Genomic DNA, 24,798 nt, shown 5'->3' on the forward strand with positions numbered 1-24,798 from the left:
TATGAGGGAAGGAGTTGTGTAAGCTAGAAAGAGACACAAAGACACACAAAAGAAAGAATCTCAGATCTCTGAACCCTTTAATACCCATTCTCACTATTTGCCCCAGTTACTGTGCTCAGATTACTTACCCTATTATAGTCCCCTAAGTGCAACTCACTCAGTCATGGAGCTCAGCCCTTCTTGAGAAGCTGCCAATTGTGCAGCTACTCAAGAAATTCCAGCATTTTATGGAACATGAAGGTTCATTACCATGTTCACAAGAGCCTGGCAGCAGTCCCTATCCTAAGCCAGATCAATCCAATCCATACCATCCCATTCTATTTCTCTTAGATGCATTTTAATATTGTCCACCCATCTAAGCCCTGGACTTCCTTCCAGCTTTCCCACAAATATTCTATTTATATGTATAAATATGTACATACATTTCTCCTCTCCCCCATTCATACTACATGCCCTCCCCATCTCATCCTCTTTGACTTGATCATTTTAATTATACTTGGAGAAGAGTACAAGTTATGAAGCTCCTCATTATGCAGTTTTCTCCAACCTCCTGTCACTTCATCTCTCTTCTGCCCAATATTCTTCTCAACACCCTGTTCTCAAACACTCTCAGTCCATATTCCTCCCTTACTGTCAGAGACCAAGTTTCACATCCATACAGAACCAAAGTCAAAATTATAGTAATGTATATTCTAATTTTTATATTTTTAGACAGCAGACGAGAAGACAAAAGGTCTGGACATGCATTCTTCTGAGTCACTGAAGCACTGGATGTTTTTTTCCATAGAATTCTTGTAGTTTGCTTATAAAACCAACTATGTACAACTTGCTGCTATTTGTAGTCCAAGTGAAACTAGATTCTGTGACTGCCTCCTTTCAGAGGCTTCCATGTAGGAACATTAGGGGGAAATATGAACTACACGGACCATGTTTCAACATCTCCCAGCTCATTCGAAAACTGTCACCTTGGAGAGCTCTATCTTCTGGGATATAACACTGTGCCCACTGAAAGTCCAATGATGTTTCAGAGGAACCTGTCTGCTGCTTAAGACTGGTTTCTTGCTCGGCTTCTTCTTCGGCCCTCAAGATGGGGGAGAAATGTTCCTCCAAAAACATTGATTGAATTTCAACACACTGCATGCTGTTATATCCCAAATGACAGAACTTTTCACAGCAATGACTGAGAACCCTAAATCCTACATACTGTAACCCAGATGGTGGCATGTGGTATCGTAGTTGGTTGAGGTGCTATGCTACAAGCCAAAAGGCCGCAGGTTCGAGTCCCTAAGAGGTGGATTTTTACAATTTATCTACTCCTTCCAGCTGCACTATGAGTACCAGGAATCTTCCTAGGGGTAAAGGGCTGCTGGTGTGTAAGACTGACAACCTTAGTGCCATCTATGAGCTGTCTATAGAAAATGTGGCATCCTCGACATCTCCGAACCCTATGGACCTCCATGGCCTGTTAGAAGGACAGCTTTACCATACCTTTACCTACTGTAAGCACATAGAATTGGCTAATTTTACTTATTCATAATTTATCTTGTGGTGTTGTCAGTATTTCAGACCATTCAGTGCTGAGCATCTGGGCAATCGATTCACTGGCCTGGATGATCAGTGAATGTAAATGGTCATGTGTGGGCAGCTTTCCATTCGACCCTCGGGCTCTCACGCTTGGTCACACAATGTGTAACACATACAATGATGAATGAAATATTATCGATACAACAAACCGCAGACAACACAGTCATGACAGATACACATTTTGATTTTATGAATAGCAAATGTCAATTTTAAACAATAAACTCACAAAATACAGTCAAATCCATTAAATTGGAATGCATGTGTAACAAGGCTCATTGGTGAAGAAAGTAAAAATCTTTGCAAACTGGAAGCCAGAGCCATTTCTTTCAGATAATTCACTCATTTTGTATTAGAACAATGAGGGAAGTTTGAAATCATTTCAAGCTCCAATATGCATTGCTGATAACATGACTCTGAAGAAGAATGATCACAGAAGCAAATTTACTAAAACTACCAAATTAAATGGAAACTTTTCTGTGACAGTGAAACAAAATACCCTGTTCAGCTGCCCTATGCTGCCATCTCCTAGGAACAGCCCTAACAAAATACAGCTGAGTCCTTAAGAAGTTTGGTTTCTCAGCCACTGAAGGAATTCCCAGCACTTTATGGAACCTGAAGGTCCACTATAATTTTCTTTTACAAGAACCTGGTACTGGTCCTGAGCCAGAGGAATCCAGTCCATACCCTTCCATCTTATTTCTTTAAGATCCATATTTACATTATCCTCCAAACTATGCCTAAGTGTTTCCAGCGATCTGCTTCCTTTAGCTCTTGTAGCAAAATCATTCCACTTCATTCTACAAGCAGTGCCCCTCTCACCCTCCTCAATTTGTTCACTATAATACTATTTGATGATGAGTACAACTTATGAAGTTTACTATTCAGTTTTCTCTCAGTTCCTGCTACTTCATCACTGGACAGTTTCCACTACCTCCAAGTACAGTCTACTTCACATTTCTGACCTCTGCCCATACAGACAAGGTTGCAAAATCTATTCCTGAGGTGGGACCTCCCACAGGACATCACCATTAGGATAATCATGCAAATGACAGTTTGCAGAAGGGACCTACAGTTTCACATGGGTTCTGAACCACAGTAGGGGTCTAGTACTCTTCATATTCACAAAGTTTCATCTTTGGCACATGTGAAAATTTCAATCTGTGATCAGACCGGTCTGCACAAACATCTGACTGGGATCACACATAGAACTCCCTGGGTGATAGTCCAGTGCTGTATCTTGAGGCCACAAGATCCCCTACTTTATATGATGTGAGCCAGGACAGCTCAGTATTTTGTAACTATGTTGTGGGCTGGACAACTAGAGCTAGTTCTCTGGCATGATCTGGGGTTTGTCTCTCTGAACTTCACCCATCTTCCAGTATTCTAAAAAACTATAGAACATGACATTTCAGAAACTGGATCTGTCCCTGCCCCCAGGTGAGGGGGGAGACACCTACTCTGTAGGGTTCCAACTGAGCAGGTGTCTCCCCCCTCACCTGAGGAAGGAAACAGATCCAGCTTCCAAAATGTTGCATTCTGTAGTTTTTTAGAATACTGGATGATGGACAAAGCCCAAAAACCCAGTAATTCTACTGTTATATACCATCAGCAGAACCCTTCAGAATCCAGGGATTTTTCTTTTTGCCACTGTGTTCATACTGAAGTGGCAGGAGGCTGTAGAAAACTACACAATGAGGAGCTTCATAACTTGTACTCTTCTCCAAGTATAATTAGAAGGATCAAGTCAAGGAGGGTGAGATGGGGAGGACATATAGCATGAATGGGGAGATGAGGAATGCATATAGGATACTGGTGGGAAAGCCAGAAGGAAAGAGACCACTAGGAGCACCAAGACGTAGGTGGGTGGACAATATTAAAATTGATCTTAAGAGAGATAGGATGGGATGGATTGGATTGATCTGGCTCAGGGTATGGACCAGTGGAGGGCTCTTGTCAACACAGTAATGAACTTTCAGGTTCCATAAAATGCTGGGAAATTCTTGAGTAGCTGGGCAATTGGCAGCTTCTCAACAAGGGCTCAGCTCAATGAGTGCATGTGTCCATACTGGCTCCACATCTCAGTCAATGTCACATTCAATTGTTATGGGGCATCTTGCCCCAAAAGAAAAGCAGCCAGAGCACAAAACTGACCCACTCACCACCATGCAGTGAAGATGTTATGAATGTGTCAAGGTGTGCCTCCACTTACCGTGTGTCATCGTGGCACTGTGCTCAGACATAAATAATTCATTTTTCTTACTATCAGAGAAAGATTTTGACTTCATGAAGTGGTGCTGTGCACAAACAGGTTCAGGAGAATAAAGATGCGAAGGCGTACCCTTAAAATTATTTTATTTTGAAAAATAATCACCCAGTTTTTCAAGTATAAATAGAATAAAATCATACAGAAACACGTTATGACCATACCTGCAAGTTCTGGCTTGTTATGATGCTCTGAATCTCTCTCAGAGCTTTAGTGAAATCAGTTTCATCTTGATTTGGTGTTGCAATAAATTCAGAACCTTTGCTTCTAAAATATGAAATAACATTTTGCTTTATGGAATCAAAATCGCCTGTCACAAGTTCTGGTACAACACAGTCTGTACCCTGCAGAAAATGAAACCAGCAGTTTGCGCCACCATCCACTGCTACCCTCACAGAAGCTAAAAAAAAAAAAGGAAAACATGCTTACATAATTATTGAAATTACAATTGTAAATAATCCAGTTGAATGTAATTTCTATGAGAAGCATATGAAACATCAGAAACAACGTGCACTATGATGTTACATGTGGCTGTTGTGATCAGTATGCAATAAAGGATTCATATCTGCAATAAACAAAATCAGCTCAAATGATGTATTCAAAACAGCAAAGTACATATTTGTAAAATGCATCTTCTTGGCTGGAATTTGCTTTTACATTTCTGATGCACTTGGGTCATAACAGCACGTATCCCTACCATGGCTATCACTAATCATGGAAAGCATTCAATACATTCATTCAAGACTACTGATTTAAACCAAATGACGAATTTTCAAGTTATGAACTTCTAACTTTTTAGCTAACTTGTAGCCTGTTAACACCAGCACCACAATTTAAACAAGTTCAAACTGAAATACCTCTGTTCCATAAACAAAGCATGAAATCCCTCTGAATATTTATTGGCTGATTCAGAATAAGTAGCCCGAAGCGAAACGATAAGTTCCTTCCGACGTCCAATATATTGTTAGGATTCCACATGTTCACTGCAACTGAGGCATTCATTCCTACACATCCTACGCCCAAAACCATCTGAAAAGAATATACACTTCTCTATAACAATTAATGCGACATAGGCACTTTTGAATAGAATAAATTAGTTCCCAAAATTTCCAGAAAAATAGACTTCAGTTAGTGAGGTTATACCGGTCATTCGACCCTGACCTTTCAAGAGAAACGAACAACGAAGGTTACAAATGCCTTATACGCCTTCTTTTGGTATAGTAGATATATGACATTAACCCATTTTCTATATATAATTTTACCTCTTATATGCAAAATATGTGGTTTAACTGCTAAATACATATAACTTTCGCAATAAAGACTTTCAACACATCACGACAAACAGCAACAACCGGCCATACCTGCCATCCTATCGGCAATCATTGCTGCCAAAATGAACAAATCCAATAACTCCATAAGCATCTGTTAACGTAAAAATGCAGCTGATAAGCCCTCGCCCCCAAATATTTTAACTGCGCTGTTGTCAGCTTTTGAACAAATTTTAGTATGTGAAACTACTCCAAGGCCGCGCCATAGCTCAAGCCGTTATTTGCTGGCTTCCCACCGCGGCGGCCCGGATTCGATCCCGGGTCTGGTCAAGTGGGATTTGTGGTGGACAAAGTGGCGCTGGGACAGGTTTTCTCAGAGTACTTCGGTTTCCCCTGCCAATCTTCATTCCACCAAATTCTCCATCAACATAATCACCCAGGGAAGGCTACAACAGGCCAATCAGTGGCCGCCGTGCCGAGTGGACCCAGTTGGATTCCAACCCCCCACTAAGGGAATTAAAAAAAGAAATGTGTCTTCAATGTATACAAGGGGCGAACACCAATAACTTTTCAATTTAACACAATACAACATGGATAACACGAAACCACTGAACTATCACTAACAAAACCTGAAGCAGTATTTTCAATAAAGATTTCCACGGAGTTGGAGATCCCCATATTTTAGGGGCGGATTTGGCGTAATGCTGCCATATGTACGGGTTATTTATGAATATTCTACAACAGTGTTTTGTTCTATTAAGCAAGTTTGTTACACGTCATATATTACAGAGGTGCTCAAACGATGTGATGCAACGACCCCATAAAACAATACAGAAAATCATGCGACTCCTCATGGTTAAAACTACTGATGTCATTAGCATTAATGAGTGAGAAATCCAACACATATGTGTTTATCGGTGTCTGAGCGGGATAAGCCTACTTACTACCTACACTTTAAATACTTTTTAAGAACCCAGTGACCCCCCCCCCCTCGCCCTCAGCTGAGAGGAGGCCTCGATCTCCGCAGTGTCAGCCCCACAGTTTGATAAACCGCGACATGGGACGTGCAAGTAGAAGGTAATGTCGAGTTTTAATATGAAAACATTATCCCAGGGGAAATAAAATTATGGGGAGGGGGGAGGAAAGTGGCTTAACATTTCGTTTTCGTCTCATAAAGAGCACACGGCCCTATCATGCAGATCATCCACAAAAAAAAAGCAGTGGCCTACAAGTCGACTATATAAAAATAAAGCTATTTTACTAGGATGAGTGCCGACTGGGGGTGTGGAGGAAATTTCCTCCTGGAAATTTGGGAAAAAGTAAAAAATGTGAAAAAGAAGGAATTATAATAAATATTACTGATATGTTGAAAGTAATTAAAAATACTTACAAATGGCGCAAAATTCCGGGTATGTTTATAAACAAATGTTCTGGCGGCCAAACAGGCAAACAGCCTCTGTGTTCACAAGGTATGAATCTCAATAGTGTTTCAGCTGTTTGTCAAAGCGAGCTATATTAAGAATTATAAACAAGAGATGTTCCTTTACTCCATAGCGCCCAGACTGGCTTTCGGGCCCAACCAGCTTTCTATCTTTCTGTCCCCAGTCCTAAATTCGGGGAAATCTGTAAATGCTTTAATTAAGAGATCTCTCGCGACGGAGTACACCAGGTACCTTCAGTTTCTCTATAGATAATATTCATCGTATTCCTATCAACACTACACTATTTTCAAATGATGGAGTTGCTGTCTAGGGCATGTTTCGACTCATGTGTGCCATCGTCAGGTCGTTTTAGCCACAACTGATTTATCACGTATTTGGCGTAAATTTATGTCCAAGCCGAGTGGATCCACCTGTGTTATACATTGTATGAGGTAAACTACATACAATATACTGCGCATCTACACTACTATATATATATGTACGAGGGGGTACCCAAAAGAAACCGAACTTATTTTTTTTAAACTTATTTATTCAAATTTTAAGCACAAACCTTCAATCCCCTTCAAAGTACTCTCCACTTACACTAATACACTTGTCTAGTCTTTTATTCCATTTTTCAAAACATTGTCTAAATTCATCTTTTGAGATGCTTGACAGCGCCTCCGTCTTTTTTTCCTTCACCTCAGCAACATCAGCAAAACGCTGAAAAAAAGTTTTGATCATTTCGGGACTCTTCTTTCAAAGCACAGCATGCTTCCACGCGACCTTGTTTTTGTTCAGCAGTCAGCAGTCGTGGCACGAATTTCGCAGCCACCCTTTTCATTCCCAAATCTTCTGTCAAAATTCGCTGAACTGAGCTCCAAGTCACTCCCAACAGCTCCACAATTTCTTCAATGGTCCGTCGTCGATCTTCCTTGATGATTTCACGAATTTTTAACATTTTCATGTGTTCGGGCGGTGGAAGGACGACCAGAACGAGGTCTGTCATCAATTGACATTTCACCATTTTTGAAACGGCAAAACAACTCAAACACTTGAGTTTTCCCCATAGCATCGTCCTTGTACGCCGTTTTTAACATTTCAAGAGTTCCTGTTCCACTTTTCCCGAGCAAAAAGCAGAATTTCACCGCCGCACGCTGTTCACGAAAATCAGCCATTGCAAAAACGACGATCACACAAAACAGTTGTCACTATAAACTCTGCCTAAACTAGTCCTTACCTTCTGAAGCAACGGTAGTCGGCTTATCGACTCAGGAATGTTAGCTCTATGCGCTCATAGCGGCAAAACGCGGTACTACAAAAGCTCTGCCCACAAAAAAATTAGTTCGGTTTCTTTTGGGTACCCCATCGTATGTATGTATGTACTACTTAATCTATTTATTTAATTCGCATTTAACGCGAATTTGAAACAGTGCTATATAAACATGATCAATAAAATTCTACTCTATACGCAAAATCTGAAATAATGCGAACCCCAAAGACTTCGGCAAGAATCACATATGTTTTTCAGAACTTGTCATGAATTACGCGAGGTCCTCGCACAAAACGCTACCGCACTGCATTCTCGTAGTCGTAGGACGCATTCAAACGTGGCGATTTGTAGTTCCAATTTCATCGTATAGATCGCAGCAGGATACTGCAAGCCTTCCCATCAAACTACGTCATGAATCGACATCACAAACAATGGAATGCGATTAGTTAACTAAATCGATCACTGCCAATCCACCTGTAGGTTACCGAGGCTTGTAGCGCGAAACTCGGAACACATGCAAAATGGTACTTCAGCTTTTAATGTTTTTAGCATATTTCTTTGTGTAAGATGATTCACTGACAAAAGTGTAGGGCCATCTTGTAAAGTTCAGGTCATTAATGACGAGAGTAGACAGTGGGAATGGTTTGACATTAATTACCATTATTAAAAACATCACGTTTCAAAGGCTGTAGACTATTTTTACTAAAGATGCGAGACATGTGCATGGCTACAGCACGTATTTGCAGAGGCTAGTTTGAGGTGTGTGTGTTTTATAACAATAGTATGAAAATCGAGAACGTCTGGAAACTGCTATTCTACGTATAAAACTGACAAACCTTATTTTCGACAAAATCTAAAAGTTTGTGACGATAGTATATTAATACAAATATTACGTTTCTGGATATTATCCGTCGTTCTGTATTTATCTAAAACGCCGTCCTCTTTTACTTAAAACACAACGCTTCGGAGTCTGGATTCTACTTCCGTCTTCAATTAAACCCTATTCAATTTGACCCATAGAGCTAGTCCCTATCTCCGGACAACTGCACCAACACAAGACAGGCGATACAATACAAGCATAACACAAACCGTCTACGAGAGCTAAGGCGAAACATAAAAACTCAACACGTATGAGACCTTGATTTGTGCCAGTTCTGTGGTTGTAAAGCCTCATACGTGTGGAGTTTTTAATATTTTAATGTTCTGCGTGAACTGTGGGCTGTTGAACAGCTCGTGACTACGCTTCACAAATCTCTGTCTCACACACAGGCTAGTGTTCTCTGTCACGGTCTTCACCAGTCTTCTAGTGGCGGCTTCCAAAGGCGGACGTTCCATTTCCTCTGTATTGCCCAAATGTTCTCGGCCTCAGCTACAGAAACTCTCAGCTTACTCTGCCTGCAGACTCTCTCTCGACTGACTCTAAACTCGGACTCTACTCGGACTGACTGGAGATTGTTTTAAATTGTGTTAACTCGCTTTCAATTAAGTGAAGATTTTTCAATGGTTCTTCCAGCCCATTCAGGGCCCTGGCCTCTTATTCAGTTCCTTAATCATTTTTCAGAGACCGTAGGTCTCCTTGGCCAACTGATTAGTCCGTTTCAAGGTCTTTACCCAAACACAGAATAAATGCATACACAGAGACCCATGCCTTGAGTGGGATTCGAACCGACGGTCCCAGACTTCAAGCGAGCGAAGACAGTTCAGGCCTTACACCGCGCGGCTACTGTGACCGGCCGCTTTAAATCACTAACTAGCCTTTCATGCTACGTTTCTTCATGCTTATGAACATCAATGGGAGGAACATTTGCCACAATATCTACAGAGCTGACATTAAATTTTCAGTAAAGTTTACAATGAAAATTCATTATCAAAATGAGTTTTCTTTTTTCTTTTTCTAATCAAAGTATTGCAAATAATGGTTAATTCGCCAGCAGGCTTCGTATATGAATATCATGGCCATCATGGCTCTGTGGTCACATAATGGGGTTCGAATTGCTCTCTCCCTTCCCTTTTAGCCTTGCGGCGACGAGTGGTTCGCATGCGCTCCCAGCGTCGCGGCGTCGCTCACAGTCAGTGAACGTGCAAGACACATTCACCGACAGCCAACTCGTGTGGACTTTCAAGTTCGCGTCTGGAGCCTGTGTCGAGATTTCATTTCGCGTGTGGGACGGTACGACGTATTTACTGCACTTTCATGTAAGTACTGAGGATATGCAACAATAATCATAAGCATACAACGGTATGAAGAGACGCTTTAGAACACTACCTTTAGCGATGCTACTAAATACTTTAAATTGCTGCGGTAATTAACTTTCTAGATCGCTATCTATCACGGAAGAAGCATCTGTAGAGGGGCTACAACATCTGTATAGGGCCTACGGAATATCTAGAATTGCTATCTATCAAGGAGGAAGGATCTGTAGAGCAGTGGTTCTCGACGTTTATGAGACCGCGGCCCAGTAAGTTCTTTCTTTATAAGACGAGGGCCCAGTCCCAACAAATTTACTCGTAAATACCTTTCCAGTTTTGTTAAAATTCATTAATTAAGCTAACTATAAAATATTTATTCATGAAAAATGCTTAGAAAATGAAAATGACAAATTCCAGAAGAGCCTCTAGCGGCCAGGTATAATTGATGCCAGGGTCCACTACTGGCCCCGGCCCTGCGGTTGAGAAGCACTGCTGTAGAGGGTCTACAACTTCTGTGCAGGGCCTACAGACTACCTAGGATTGCTATACAGGGTGTTTCAGACTTTAGGTCATAGTAAACCTAGTAAACAGTAAACATAACTTAGGTAACAAGACATAACCTAGTTTTTAAATTGTTTACTATGATGTTGTCAACTCTAACATTATATTTCAGTATTTGAGAGTTGCCAACATAACATGCAGGAGGTGATTTCCTAGGCCTCTGTGATCAAAAAAGTTCATATAAACGTATGTCAGATTTTGGACGGTTACGGAGTTATGACCGTTTTTTCATTCCCGTACACCTCCTCGTGTGACCCGCGTCTACCATCTGACGGGTCGCTATTTTTAGCCAGCTACAGACAGAGCGTTCTCGTTATCTCGACACTTGAGAGGTACCTAAGGCGTGGTGGGTTAGTATGTACCCGCGCGGTTCACAACCGAGCGGCAGCCTGTGTTGCGGCCGGCGGTGGCATTTTCGAAAATCAGCTTAAGCACCAATAAATTCATATTAAAGGTAATTTCACGAAGTTTAAAACGGTTATAACTCCGTAACCGTCCAAAATCGGACACATGTTTATACGAACTTTTTTGATCACAAAGGCCTAGGAAATCACCTCCTGCAGTTATGCTCTAAAGTCGTGAAACACCCTGTATATCACAGAAGAATCATCTGTAGAGGGTCTACAACATCTGTATCTGTCGCCTTTGGTGTCTTGTATAATTAAGGTAAGGTAAGATATTCAAGGGCATAAGGTGAGCAGGACCGGACAAATCTAAATGCCGCGAAATAAGACAAAACACTGTCCCCCTTCCACCGGCAGGCGAAAACAAGGCACCCTTCGAAAACTTTCTCACAATCGACAAAGCAAAACGCCCTTAATTTGTGAAGTAATTCTTAAAACAATTTATTTACACTGTTTATAACATATTTAGACTTTTATAAATTAATGGTATTTCGTGGGAGGGATATTTTATGACGGTATACAGCTTCGAGCCGAATGAACTGTCTTAGTCCGCTCAAACACTGGGGTCGTGGGCTCGAATCCCACTTGAGGCATGGATGTTTGTGTGAGTTTATTCTGTGTTTGTGCTATCCTGTGTGTGCAGGTAGAGGCCTTGCGACGGGCTGATCCCCCGTCCAAGGAGTACTACCGACTGTGTAAACGATCAAGAAACTGAAAAGCGGCTAACGTCCAACAACGGGCTGTAGAGCCATATAGATAGATAAAGCTTCGAAATGTTGCATGTCAGAGGAAAGAAGAACAAGAAGAAAGCAGTATTCGTATGCAGGCAATTGCCTGGAAGAGCTGATAAAACAGTGAGAATCTCGATCAAGATGTCTGGTGTCCCACTCAAGATTTGAAGCGAGTACCTCCCGAACACAAGTTTCCAATGTCACCGCTTAGGTCAGCATTCTTATTAATTAATGTACAAGATATTATGTGTCTAAAACATTTGTGTTGTTAGAAAGCTACTACATTCTATTTTCATCTTACGATGGAAATAAAAATAGACCGCCTCTGCAGTCTAGAGTTCAGAGTTCCTGGCTATAGATATAGAGGTCCCGTGTTCGATTCCCGGCGCTACCAGAATTTCTGAGAAATAGTGGGTCTGGAACGGAGTCCATTCAGCCTCGTGGGGATTACTCAGCAGCTACCTGAATGGAAAAGTAGCGACTCCAGTCTAGAAAACCTAAAATTTCACGGTCGTGGGGATTCGTTGCGCTGACCACGCGATACCCTCTGTCCGCTAAAGTTGGCACTAACTCCGCCGACAAGCGGCGGTCGCTCGGTCGGTATAATTCGCTTCCGGACTAAAGCCACTAAGTTTTTTTTATGTGAATAAAAAAATAAGCGGACCGGGAACCTCGTTGAACTCAAAGCAGTTTCATTCATAAGGTTGGCTACTCCGGATGTGACGTACCCTCAGAGATGTTCTGGACAAAGTACATGGGCAAAAGATCGACAAAAATTAATTTTAATGTTTAAAGAAAAATTTGTAACATACGCCGCTCCCTACATTCGCGCTGCTGCCGCTTGGTGCGCTAGTGTTATCGAGCCGGCCTTGAATCTGCACGCATTCAGAGACATTTCCTTAATTCGATACGAAGTTTTGGAGTCGGAGGGGGTGGGGGGAGATGCAAATGGTGTGTTACAGCCGGGAGGAGATAAGACGGTGGATGTGGTGGTTAGGATTCTCAAGTTCAGATGACATAAAGCAGATGCCTTGGAAAGAATAAAGTTCCATGCGTGGTGTGCGGGAGAAGTGTCGGCTTGCTCCATTGGATGTACTGAAATTACGACATGCAGACCCTCTTTTCTTTTTCTTTCTGGTCTCTTCCTTGGCTTAATTTTCGATCCTGAAGATGGACGCAGTGCGTTCCTCCAAAATGTCGCCGGACCAAAACCGGACTACACGGCTTTAATCCCACAACACAACACAGCACAGCACTCCTTTTTAAAGCCTGACTTCCTTATTAAAAATTAATATAGGCTTATGCAATCTCCATACTGTCTGTGTGTCTCTGTGTCCTTTACATCAACTCTTGAATGCCTGAATCGTTCTTTAGGATATTTGGTACGTATATCATGGAACTTGAGCCCATCCCTATGGCGTGCTCCATAAATCCCTCACATAAGTCTGTGTCTGCATGTTCATTCTCCCTATCATTGCTAGGCAACGGCTCGGTAAACACGTTCCCGCGGCAACCAACACTCATGTAACAATAGAAGAATTGTTGGACGCATCATTTTATATACGGTCCGTATCTTATCAAAGGAAAATATGTAGGTTTATACAGGGTGATTCACGAAGTTTTACCCCGGCTTATGGTACATATTCCTGAGGTCATTTCCTGCAAATTTCCTTATAAACTTGTGTTCGATTTTCAATAGTTACGGAATAACAATAGATTTTCGAAATGCATCACTGTGAATGCAGCGCTATGCTTCCCGCCTGGGCGACCTTGCGTTCCAGTCAGCTGTGTCAGCAGGTAAGGCAGACCGGCTGGAATGTTGCACGTAGGTAGGCACAGCGTTCCAGTCGTAAACAGGACGTTGTGTTGGTGACTTTGTGAAGTTAAGATGCCGTACACATTTTCCACTGAGGAATACGCCGATATGGTGTTTGGGTGTATGTGATGGAAATGCGAGAGCCGCTGCTGCCGAATATCACCGGCGTTATCCTAATTGCAGGATTCCGAATCCTAAATCCATTAGCAGTACATTCAACACATTAAGACAAACTGGTTCTCTCCCCAGCGTTCGTATACAATACGAACGAAGTCCTCAACATGAACTGTGCGAATAAGAAAACATTCCCGATGCCGTAGAGCGCAGTGAGTGTGCCAGTACAAGACGTCTAGCTCGGCGGTTCGGTGTTTCTCAGTTCATGGCGTGGAGAACTCTTCAAGAGAACGGGCTGCACCCTTATCATTTACAGCAAGTACAACCCCTACAACCAGGAGACCGTGCTCTTCGTCTGCAGTTCTGCAACTGGTTAAATGGAAATCGGCAGTTGTACCGCTTGATAATGTTCTGTGATGAGGCACAGTTTACACGGGACAGGGTCAACAACAGTCACAACTTACATGTTTGGGCAGACAACAATCCCCGTGCCACGATAGAATCGAATTTTCAACACCGATTCAATGTCAATGTCTGGTGTGGTTGTATGATCAGCTAATCGGGCCATTCATTTTTCCTGGCCTAACTGGTGAGATTTACCTCCACTTCTTAGAAGAATTACCACAATTACTTGAAGACGTTCCTCTGGCAAAAAGACGCCGGATGTACTTTCAGTATGATGGGGCGCCTCCTCACTTCTCCCGCGCAGTAGCAGCTCACTTGGATCGGCATTACCCACAGCGGTGGATTGGTCACGGAGGCCGTAACGCCTGACCTCCGAGGTCGCCAGATCAAACGCCGTTAGATTATTGCATTTGGGGTTGAATGAAGGACATTGTGTACCAGGTAATGGTACAAATACGTGAAGCATTGCTTGAACGTATTCTGGACGCGGCGATGACAATAAGGAACAAACGTGTGGAACTGCGAAATGCTACAAGCGCGGTTCGTACGCGTGCGACGCATTGTGTCGACGTGCAGGGAGACATTTTTGAAAATCTTATGTAAATCCAGTCGTCTTCTAAAACACTACAGTTTAAAGGAAACAGATTGATAAACGGTGTGATATGCAACCATTGGTATGTTTACAGAATGGGATGCTGAAAATAATGTAATTCTATAACACGAAATTGATGAAAAATGTTGCACAATGCAAAATTAAGAAATTGAAAAAAATATTTGGTTTTAGAATGCTTCTTTCCTAAAACATTAACGATTCAAAAAGTGTTTGTATTGTATTTTCAATTTGTTTTGACTGAAATTCGAAGAAAAAAAAGATTTTTCGCTAGTTTTCAAATTACTGTACCTCTTTAATTATGAGTTGGATACCATTAGTATATTAAAATTTATGTTCCAAATTACCTCAGGAATGCCCCCCCTAAGTGGAAGTAAAACTGTATATCCTGTATATCCCCATGGTCGTGGGCCTTAAGGGGCCCGACACCAAGTGGAACTGATTGGCGGTAAACAGCCAGTCGTAAAGTAACTTTGACTTTTGACTTTATATCACGTATATCTCCATATCGTTGCTAGGTAACAACTGAGTAAAGACGTTCCAGCGGCAACAAAGAACTATTGCAGGCGTAGTTTTATAAAAAGCCCGAGTCGTATCCAAGGAAAGTAGGCAATCATTTCTTCCGAGAAATTCATATTTACAATTAAGCTATAGAACTACTTTTGGTCACTGAAAAGTGAAAAGGTATTGAAGACCGAAATTTGGTTTTTGGGTAGGACGTACCAACTCAAAGACACTATAACAAATATATCAAATGACAATATATATTACACCCGCCCCACACGCTGCCTTCCTCGCGGTGTAGTGCCTCGGCTAAGTTCAGGGTCATGAGTCTTGTATCTCAGGGGTACACGGGTGTTGGCTCGCTTACGTCGTTTCGGATGCAGGCTGGATCGGTTAATACTTAGGCACAGGTTCTTAGGAAATGAAATATCTCACTCGGTTTCGTAAGTATGAATTAATGGCGGAATATTGATTAGAAAGGGAAAACCGAATAAACTGAGAGACAGGGGCTAGATTACAATGTGATGGCACATGCGCAGAAGACAATTTGCGCATATGGGCAGAATCTCTTACAGAGAACATGAGGGTTAGGCAGCTGAGTTCGCTGCTGGCAGTTGGTTTGGTGTGGCTCGTAACGGGCTTACTCACTCCGCTGTCTTATTTCCCCGTCACTTCCCCTCTTTCGCAAAGTTCTGTGCCATCACACAGTAATCGAGCTCTACCTTGCTCCAGTCTCATTTCGTCGACCATGGATCTCACATAATTACTTGGGGCTGTACCTGAGGTTCCGCTCGACAGCCTCAGCTATGATACGGGCCTTTAATAGAAGAAGGGGAAAAAAACAGACAGTATTATGGTGCGTTGTTTTTACAAGGCCTATGTCGTAATATTATTACGGCTTCAAGACAGTGATTGTACGAAACTGGCTGTTATGTGAGAAGATTCAAGATACAACAATATCAACTAAACGAGAAAAATAATCTCCCTTTGGAAAAATTCTAACTGAAATAGAGTATAATATTCCGGTGATCCGGAACTAATTAAAGTATTGGTTTGTTCGGATTGCTTGGTTTCATAATTAAAAGAAATATTTTTAGTTAAGTTATTTATTTAAAAGATCTATTGGTTAAATTTATATATAAACAAGCAACTGCATATGAAATATCATATTTTTTCAATGTAGTCATCAATAATTTAAGCGGAATGCATACCTTTCACCAGCGTGAGAGACATGTCCATTAACACATAATACCGCGTTTGGCGAGAATTAATTTATACTGAAAGGAATTAAAATAATTAAGACATTTTTGTAATTCTTGGGGGGGGGGCTGATATTTGTTGGTGGTAGTGTGGATTAACGTCGGCTTCACTGTATACAAGTATTTAACCCAATTAAATCATGTAGAACAGTAATTATCAACCGTCAGCAACGCGTGTCCCGCCGCCATTTTGTCAAAGAACAGCAGCTCCGCCATAGCAAACAGAAAAAGCCTCTTCTATTATGAAGTGAAAAGTTACAATTGTGTGCAATTTAGTATTATACTAATACATTTCAGTTAACGTAACGGTAAAATTCTGTGTTCAATTAGCTAAGCACCACGCCATGAAGATAGATTAGGGGAGTGGAGGTATAGATAGCTCCACCATTCTTGACCTTAGCATTAGATACAAATGAGTGGTGAGCTTTACGCCCCTGCTGCTGCAGGTGAGTGGTAAGAGCCCACGATACCCATTGGATAGAAGGCTGGGAACCGAAATGCATAGTATGGTCACTATACAGGCTGAGCTATTCAGGCTTCGTCATATATTATGTAGATGAATTGTATTTATCGCGGTGCATAAGAGAATCTGCGCGCAGCAGGGACAGAAATAGTCTGTCTCAAGCTTTATTTCTCTTTCTATTTTGAGGAAGGAAATATTGGGGACAGAAGGGTCGCACTGCTTTACCTCGGGTGCCAAATGCACGGCTGAGAACAGCGCAAAAGATGCAGGAGATGCTTGGGAACTGTGCGACTCATCAGTCATCAGCTACACGTGCCATAAAGGCGCCATTGATCTATCCGAACCACTCTCAAATGTGTATTTCGGAAGTGCTCCTTTCGAATACTGGTCGCTACATCTGCCAGGCCGGATTTCTGTGGGTTTACACTGTCTCTTCAGGGAAATACTGAGACAGTACATGAATTAGTCCACGTCTGTTCCTGATTCATGATACATCAGTCATCCAGTCATTCATAATATTGTATTTAAGCATCCTGATGCATCAATTATTTCATTATTTCACGCCACTAATGCAACAAAACTTTTATAGTCACAACAACACACTTGAATTACACGAAATACGAACACATCAACGCCGCCGAAGATTGCGATAATGGGTCCCAGTAAGAACTTAAGAACAATAAGAACAGGACTTGAGGTAAAAGATCCCTGTTAACAGGCCGTGTAGGCCCATAGGGTTGTGATATGTCGAGGCTCCCACATTTTCTAGACAATTCGCTCACAGATGGTGGTGAGGTTAAGTAAAGCTATACCTGTAACAGGCCGCGAAGGCCCATAGGGTTGTGAGACGCCGAGGCTCCCATATTTTTTAAGACAAATCGGCTCACAGTTGGCGGTGAGCTTAAATAAAGCTATCCCTGGGGAAAACAGCCGTGAAGGTCCATTAGCTTCTAAGATATCGACGCTCCCACATTTTCTAGAAAAAAATGGCTCATAGATGGAGGTGAGTTTCCGTTTATAGAAAACTTAAACCCAGAAAACAATTTTGAATCACCCTGCATATTTTCCTAAGTAGGTTACTTAACAACGCTTTCAGTACCGTTAATATAGCAACGGATGCTAGGGTTATTTCGTGGCAATAATGCAACAAACGGTTATAGTCACTTTAATTCCAAACGTACGACATGTTTCGGTCATCATCAGATGTCTATCGCTACGCTAAACTGTTGTATTGTACTGCATGTGGATACTTATCGGTACTCCTTAATTAAAATTAAAAAATCGCTTTAAAATAGGGCAATCCTAATAAATTGAATGAAAACAGTTAAATCCAATCTTCTTGGTGCACGCCGTAACGTAGTTCGTTGAGGCACTATACTACAAGCCGGACGGTCGTAGGTTCGATTCCCGATGAGGTCACTGGATTTTTCAATTGACCTAACACTTCCAGCCGCACTATGGCGCTGGGGTCGACTCGGCCTCTCACACAAATGAGTACCGGGAATCTCCCTGGGATAAAGGGCACCCGGCGCGTAAGGCTCAAAGCCTTACCGTCATCTGTGACGCGGCTCACTAGAGAATGTGGGAGCCTCGACGTCTCACAACCCTATGGGCCTCCATAGCCTGTTACAGGGATAGCTTTACTTAACCTCACCGCCATCTGTGAGCCGATTGTCTAGAAAATATGGGTGCCTCGGCGTCTCACAACCTTATGGGCCTTCACGACCTGTTATAGGGATAGCTTTACTTAACCTCACCACCATCTGTGAGCCGACTGACTAGAAAATATGGGAGCCTCGACGTCTCACAACCCTATGGGCCTTCACGGCCTGTTACAGGGATAGCTTTACTTAACCTCACCACCATCTGTCAGCAGATTGTCTAGAAAATATGGGAGCCTCGACGTCTCACAACCCTATGGGCCTTCACGGTCTGTTACAGGGATAGGTTTACTTAACCTCACCACCATCTGTGAGCAGATTGTCTAGAAAATATGGGAGCCTCGACGTCCCACAACCCTATGGGTCTCCACGGCCTGTTACAGAATAGCTTTACATTTTTATATACAAAAATAGCAAGAACAAACGTTTGGCAAGTTGCTGTTTTAAATGCCTATGTGTGCTAACGAGGACTTGTGTAACGTTATGTAAGATGTTTCTTGCGACAAGGAGCTGTTAGCCCCACGCACAACCCTCAGTACAATCAGTTCAAAACTTTCTGTCTTCTCGTCTGCTGTGTAAAACATAAAGAATAAAATATACAAAAGTATAATATTTCCTGTGTTTCTGTATGGATTTGAAACTTCGTCTCTGACATTAAGGGTGGAACATAGACTGAGGGTGTTTGAGAACAGGGTGTTGAGGAGAATATTTGGACCGAAGAGGGATGAAGTGACATGAGGTTGGAGAAAACTGCAAAATGATGAGCTTCATAACTTGTACTCTTCTCCAAGTATAATTAGAAGGATCAAGTGAATGAGGATGAGATTCGTAGGGCACTTAGCACGGAAGAGAAAGAAGAGGAATGCATAGAGGATATTGGTGGGAAAGCCAGAAGGAAAGAGAGCATTAGATCTAGACGTAGGTAGGATGAAATTAAAAAAAAATATATATATCCCAGAGAGATAGGATGGCGTGCTGTTGATTGGATAGCTTAGGATAAGGATCATTGGAGGGCTTTTGTGAACACGGTAATGAACCTTCAGGTTCCATAAATCGTTGGGGAATTCTTGACTAGCTGAGCAACTGGCAGCGTCTTTATTGACTTAGTAACTTAGCTAAATGGAATGCGGGGCTAAAGCCCCCGCCGCGCAGCCCTGTACTACCATCTCTCCTGCCCATGGCGCAGCTGTTCTGGTTCAAAGAAAATTAAACGTGTTCAAGAAAGCATCAAAAAGTGTGATGAAGAACACTGGTTATGCACATACACGCGTTACTTGTGCCTGGTGATGTCTCCTGCTACTGCAACACGTTATCTAATTACAGAACAGACATGAGAGCTGTTTGCTTTAGTTACCTGATGATTGATTTGCATGGCAAGCGAAAGATGTAGGCAAACAACACAGTGAGTGCCGTGCCTCTACAGTCTTACCACCAACACACGCACCGTCCATTTTGTTCAGACAGTTTGTCCTGGTCTCTGTGCAATATCTCTGGAACTCATCTATCTATCTATCTATCTATCTATCTATCTATCTATCTATCTATCTATCTATCTATCTATCTATCTATCTATCTATCTATCTATCTATCTATCTATATGTCTGTCTGTCTACCTGTCTATGACTCTACAAAACTTTAGGTTCTTAATTCTATACACAGTAGGCAGGACCCCTTGGACGAGGGATCAGCCAGTCGTAAGGCCGCTACCTACATACAGAACACCATAAACACGGAATAAATGTACTACACAGACATCCACGCCATAAGTGGGATTCGAACCCACGATCTCAGCGTTCAAGCGAGCGAAGACAGTCCATTCCTTAGACCGCGCGGTCACTGTGATCGGCTTTACGGTAAGTACTTGGAAGGAGCACGAAAGGTAACGGTCATTACATATGTTAATTGGCGTTTTTCCGGAGAGGGTGAGAAAAATCTAAACCCTAATGTAGAGAGCTTCAGCTTCAATCCTGAGAACGCAGAAAACACATTTCTCCAAGATGTCTGAATACAGAAGTGAGCTGTGGAGTGGGCAAGAGGACTACCGCCGTTGGAACAAAGGGAATTAGTTGGGAGAGACGTAGCAGCGAAGGTTTCTGCACGCATAATTCCGAAATGAGCACATACTGACACGAGGCGACGTATACATTTCAGAAACACTTGTTTATACGATGCTCTCACAAAGCATCTGATATATGAAAGCTCTCTGACTGCACAACAGACTAATGCGGTCTTCACATTTGCGTAGTGCCACGTCTAATAACAGGCGTGAAAGTAGTTCGGCCGTGGTCACGGCTCGTGTAAACAAAACAGCCGCGAATGCGCAGGCGTGAACGCACGCCTGCCAGTCGCCACGCTTCTCACAGCCAGGCGTGACAAATAACCAAACCGCGTTTGGTTTTTTCGCGGGAACCCGGCGTATTTACAGGCGTGGGAGTCAGGTCTGTGGTGCACCCCGTGCGGGAACGTTGCCGAAATGTCGGGGAAAGAGTTAAAAGGATGTGAATAAACTGTCGCTTAAGTTATCGGAGAACAATACCAAATTTTTCAAACCCGATATCACCAGTTGATTCATGTGTGTCGGGAAACAGTCGACAGAGCACTCCTGAACATTGTGACCGATCTGAGGCGTAACATTTCGACCATTAAAATTATGAATTTTCCCTAGTGGTTATTCTATGTATGTATTTTTAGTTTCGGTTCTTAAGCTTCCGCTGTGGTTTTATCGAACTCTTTTCTTATCCTTGTATTATTGTTTCGTTTGAAATAAAGAATTTTTAAGTAGGTATGATTTTGGAATTTTCAGTTTCCCTCATTGTCAGTAAGTCAATCCCTGGCGGTGAAGAGTCGTGGTAATTGAATTCTCCTAGTGACACGTCTGAGATGAGCAAACATTTAAGGTACAAATCCCTTATTTTTCAAAAATCAAATGATTTTGTATGTTTGCTAATCTCTCAATTCTCTATTACTATGAATGGTGATAAATTTTAATGGAAGTTCATATTGACTCACCTTACAAGCAATTTCACATTAACCAAGATACATTATTATTGTACGTTGGAAAATTATGTAATTATTTTTTACATACCTGTAAATGTTCATCCAAAGCTAACTTGATGGCTTTTAAAGTCTCTGGGTGAAATTAGCATATTTTGGTTTTTGGCATTCGGAACAAAAACTCTAGGCTTTTGAATCCATCTCCAGCGGCCAAGTAGCGTAGTGTAAGTTCCAACTTCACTTTCAGTGACACAGCGAGTCGACACGTAGTATCCTGTTTCGCTATGTATGGATAAACTTTCTCAAGTAAGTAATTACAATTTTCTGGTGTGATTCGCAATATGTGTTTATAATCATCTGGGTTGTTAGATACAAGATCATCCGCTAGTGTTCTTCATGGACTAATCGCTTCTCTCTTAGCAATCCAGTTTCTAACCCACCACCTACGTTTTCTTCAGCACTTTCCAATTTTTTTTTTCAGCAAGCAACAGCTCAATTTTTATTACTTCAGTAACAGCACCGCCACCCATTCCATCTTGTACAGTGACTGAAATGATCACGTGGAAACTCGACCCCAGGCGTGTAATACGTTTCAAACATTCCAGTGTTTACATTGCAAAATGGCTTACAAGCGTGTAGGAAAGGCGTGCGAATACGCCACTCCGAAGCGTGGTCACGCCTCAGAATTCGCCGTGGCACCACGCTAATGTAACCACCACTTAACCGTTACATGTTTTAGCTTCTGCTGAGACATTCTCAGTGTACAAGCTGGCGCTGTACTGATCAGACTACAAACTGCCTTCATTTCGGATACATTTGTGCCTGTGTAGGAGTTCCATGCGGTAGAGTAGTTGGTTGAGGCACTATGCTACAAGTTTGAGGGTAGCGGGTTCGATTCCCGATGTCAATGGATTCTGTAATTGACCTAATCCTTCCAGACGCGCTATGGCCCTGAGGTGGACTCAGCCTTTAACAGAAATGAGTAAAAGGAATCTTCCTGAAAGGGCGGCCAGCTCGTATGGCTGACAGCCTCACCGCCATCTGTGAACCGATTGTCTAGAAAGTGTGGGACCCTCGACATCTCATAACCCTATGGGCCCTCACGTCCTGTTACAATGATAGCTTTACTTAACCTCACCGCCATCTGTGAGACGGAGATCTAGAAAATGTGGGAGCCTCGACGTCTCAGAGATAGCTTTACTTAACCTCACCGCCATCTGTGAGACGGAGATCTAGAAAATGTGGGAGTCTCGACGTCTGACAACCCAATGGGCCTCCACGGCTTGTTACAGGGATAGCTTTACTTAACCTCACCACGATCTGTGAGCCGACTGTCTAGAAAATGTGGGAGCCTCGACGTCTCACAACCCTATGGGCCTACACGGCCTGTTACAGGGATAGCTTTACCTTTGTTACACGGCGTTATATGGCAGAAGACAGTACGCTTCATTACCACTGCTGTGAGAACCTGAAATACAGCACAGCTTCTTCGCTATTGATTTCTTTGCTGTGAATAAGGTTTTTCTTTCTCTTCGAATTGGTGCAACTTCCTTCTGTATAGATAGGCAATGATTAGACGAGCAGCATGGTCTAACTTGATATGTTTGACCGCGCATCTTTCGAGAAGTTCTTTTCTACACAGGAAAAATTATTTGAGGCTTTTAGGCAGACCGTGTCACCGCCTCTTATTAGTTTGGCGGTACGGAGTCATGGGGTTCCTTACCCCAGTTCCTTTGTTTTGTGGCAGACGACATGAACACAGGAAGTTACTTACGATATAGCCAATAAAGCACACAAAATACATTACAGTCCAGTAAACAAATTTCTGCTGGAGTATGTTAAACAAATGAAAGCCCTACACTATAGTGGAGTTCCACGAAAGTGTGAAATTTTTTACATCGTAAGGATAAACAGATAATCTTAGCCTCGTATCAAGGAAATATTACAGGATGGCTATGCATGTTCAGCCACGTCTTTTATTCGAGCACGATCTTTTTCATTATCTGAAGGAAATGTTTGAATTATCTTCTGTGAGAATTTGAGGTTCTCACAGCGGTGGTTGTGAAGACTACTATATTCTTGGAACATATAACCCCCATCCTCATGGCCGACATGCTCTGCTTACTATCTGCTTTGAAGCTGGTACCTTGCTCGGTTTATTCGACCCTGAAGATGGCGGCGATATTTTCTTCCGAAACGCCGGTTGACTTCCAACGGCATATACGGGTTTATAGAGATGGGATAGCGTAGTCGCTATAGCGACTGGCTACGGGCTGGACGGCCGACGGCCGAGGGGTCGGAGTTCGAGTCCCGATAGTCAAGAATTTTTTGTTCTCCACGTCGTCCAGACTGGCTCTGGGGCCCACCCAACCTCCTATTCAATGGGTACCGGGGACTCTTCCCGGGGGGTAAAGCGGCCGGGGCGTGAAGCTGACCACTCACCTCCAGCTAGTGCCGAGATCAAGAAAATGTTGATCTATAAAGCCACTCCCCCATACGCCTTCATGGCGTAGTGCTTAATTAGTTAAGCATAGGGACAACTTTACTTTTACCTTTTGCACGGGTTTATATCTCAGAATGTAGTACCCTTCTTATGAGTTTATAAATTATAAAAATACTAGCGTAGTTGGTTGAGGCATTGTGCTACAAGCCGGAAGGTCGCGGGACTGAATCCCGATGAAGTGGATTTTTTCAATTTACCTAAACCTTTCAGCCGTTATGACGCTGGGGTGGACTCATCCTCTAACAGAAATCAGTACCAGGAATAATCTTTGGGGTAAAGGGCGGCCGGCGCGTAAAGCTGCCCTCACCGCCATCTGTGAGCCCATTGTCTAGAAAATGTGGGAACCACAACTTCTCACAATTCTACGGGCCTCCCGGCCTGTTACAGGGATACCTTTACTTTTTTTTTACAGAAAACGAAACAACATCTTGATAGGATTTTATGTTAACAAAATACAAATAAGCACACCATACGGGAAACAAAATTTAATGCAATGAAATTCCAATAAATGAAACTATAATATTGATTAATAAGGAATGTAAATGTTTTATACATAAAGCTATCCCTGGAGGCCCATAGGTGTGTGAGACGTCGAGGACCCCACATTTTCTAGACAATGGGCTCACAGATGGCGGTGAGATCAGGAAGATGCCTGGTACTTATTTCCGTTAGAGGCTGAGTCGACCCCAGGGCCATATTGTGGCTAGAAGGATTAGGTCAATTGAAAAATCCCATGACCTCATCAGGAATTGAACCCGCCACCTTCCGGCTTGT

At 42.4% G+C, this 24,798-nt stretch overlaps 2 protein-coding genes across 7 annotated transcripts in view; one reads left to right on the forward strand and one right to left on the reverse strand.

Moving 5' to 3' along the window:
• Window positions 1–24,798, reverse strand: part of LOC111872857 (thiamin pyrophosphokinase 1) — a 99,636-nt gene that overhangs the window by 6,869 nt on the left and 67,969 nt on the right. Inside the window, exons 1-3 of one of the 5 annotated variants that reach the window (XM_023867105.2) lie at window positions 5,209–5,331; window positions 4,705–4,876; window positions 4,012–4,247 (exon numbers count right to left, since the gene is read on the reverse strand). In XM_023867105.2, the coding sequence (XP_023722873.1) occupies window positions 4,012–4,247; window positions 4,705–4,876 (408 nt within the window). In that variant the 5' untranslated portion in view covers window positions 5,209–5,331. The other 4 variants (XM_023867087.2, XM_023867097.2, XM_023867079.2 and 1 more) reach the window with 4 other exon arrangements.
• Window positions 9,794–24,798, forward strand: part of LOC111872877 — a 74,143-nt gene continuing 59,138 nt past the window's right edge. The window contains exon 1 of one of the 2 annotated variants that reach the window (XM_033754909.1): window positions 9,794–10,005. The gene's annotated coding sequence lies outside the window, so the exon portion shown is untranslated. The remainder of the gene's footprint in view (window positions 10,006–24,798) is intronic. The other variant, XM_023867128.2, reaches the window with a different exon arrangement.

This window comes from Cryptotermes secundus, unplaced genomic scaffold (genome assembly GCF_002891405.2).
Source record: "Cryptotermes secundus unplaced genomic scaffold, Csec_1.0 scaffold1021, whole genome shotgun sequence".
Classification (NCBI taxonomy): Eukaryota; Metazoa; Arthropoda; class Insecta; order Blattodea; family Kalotermitidae; genus Cryptotermes; species Cryptotermes secundus.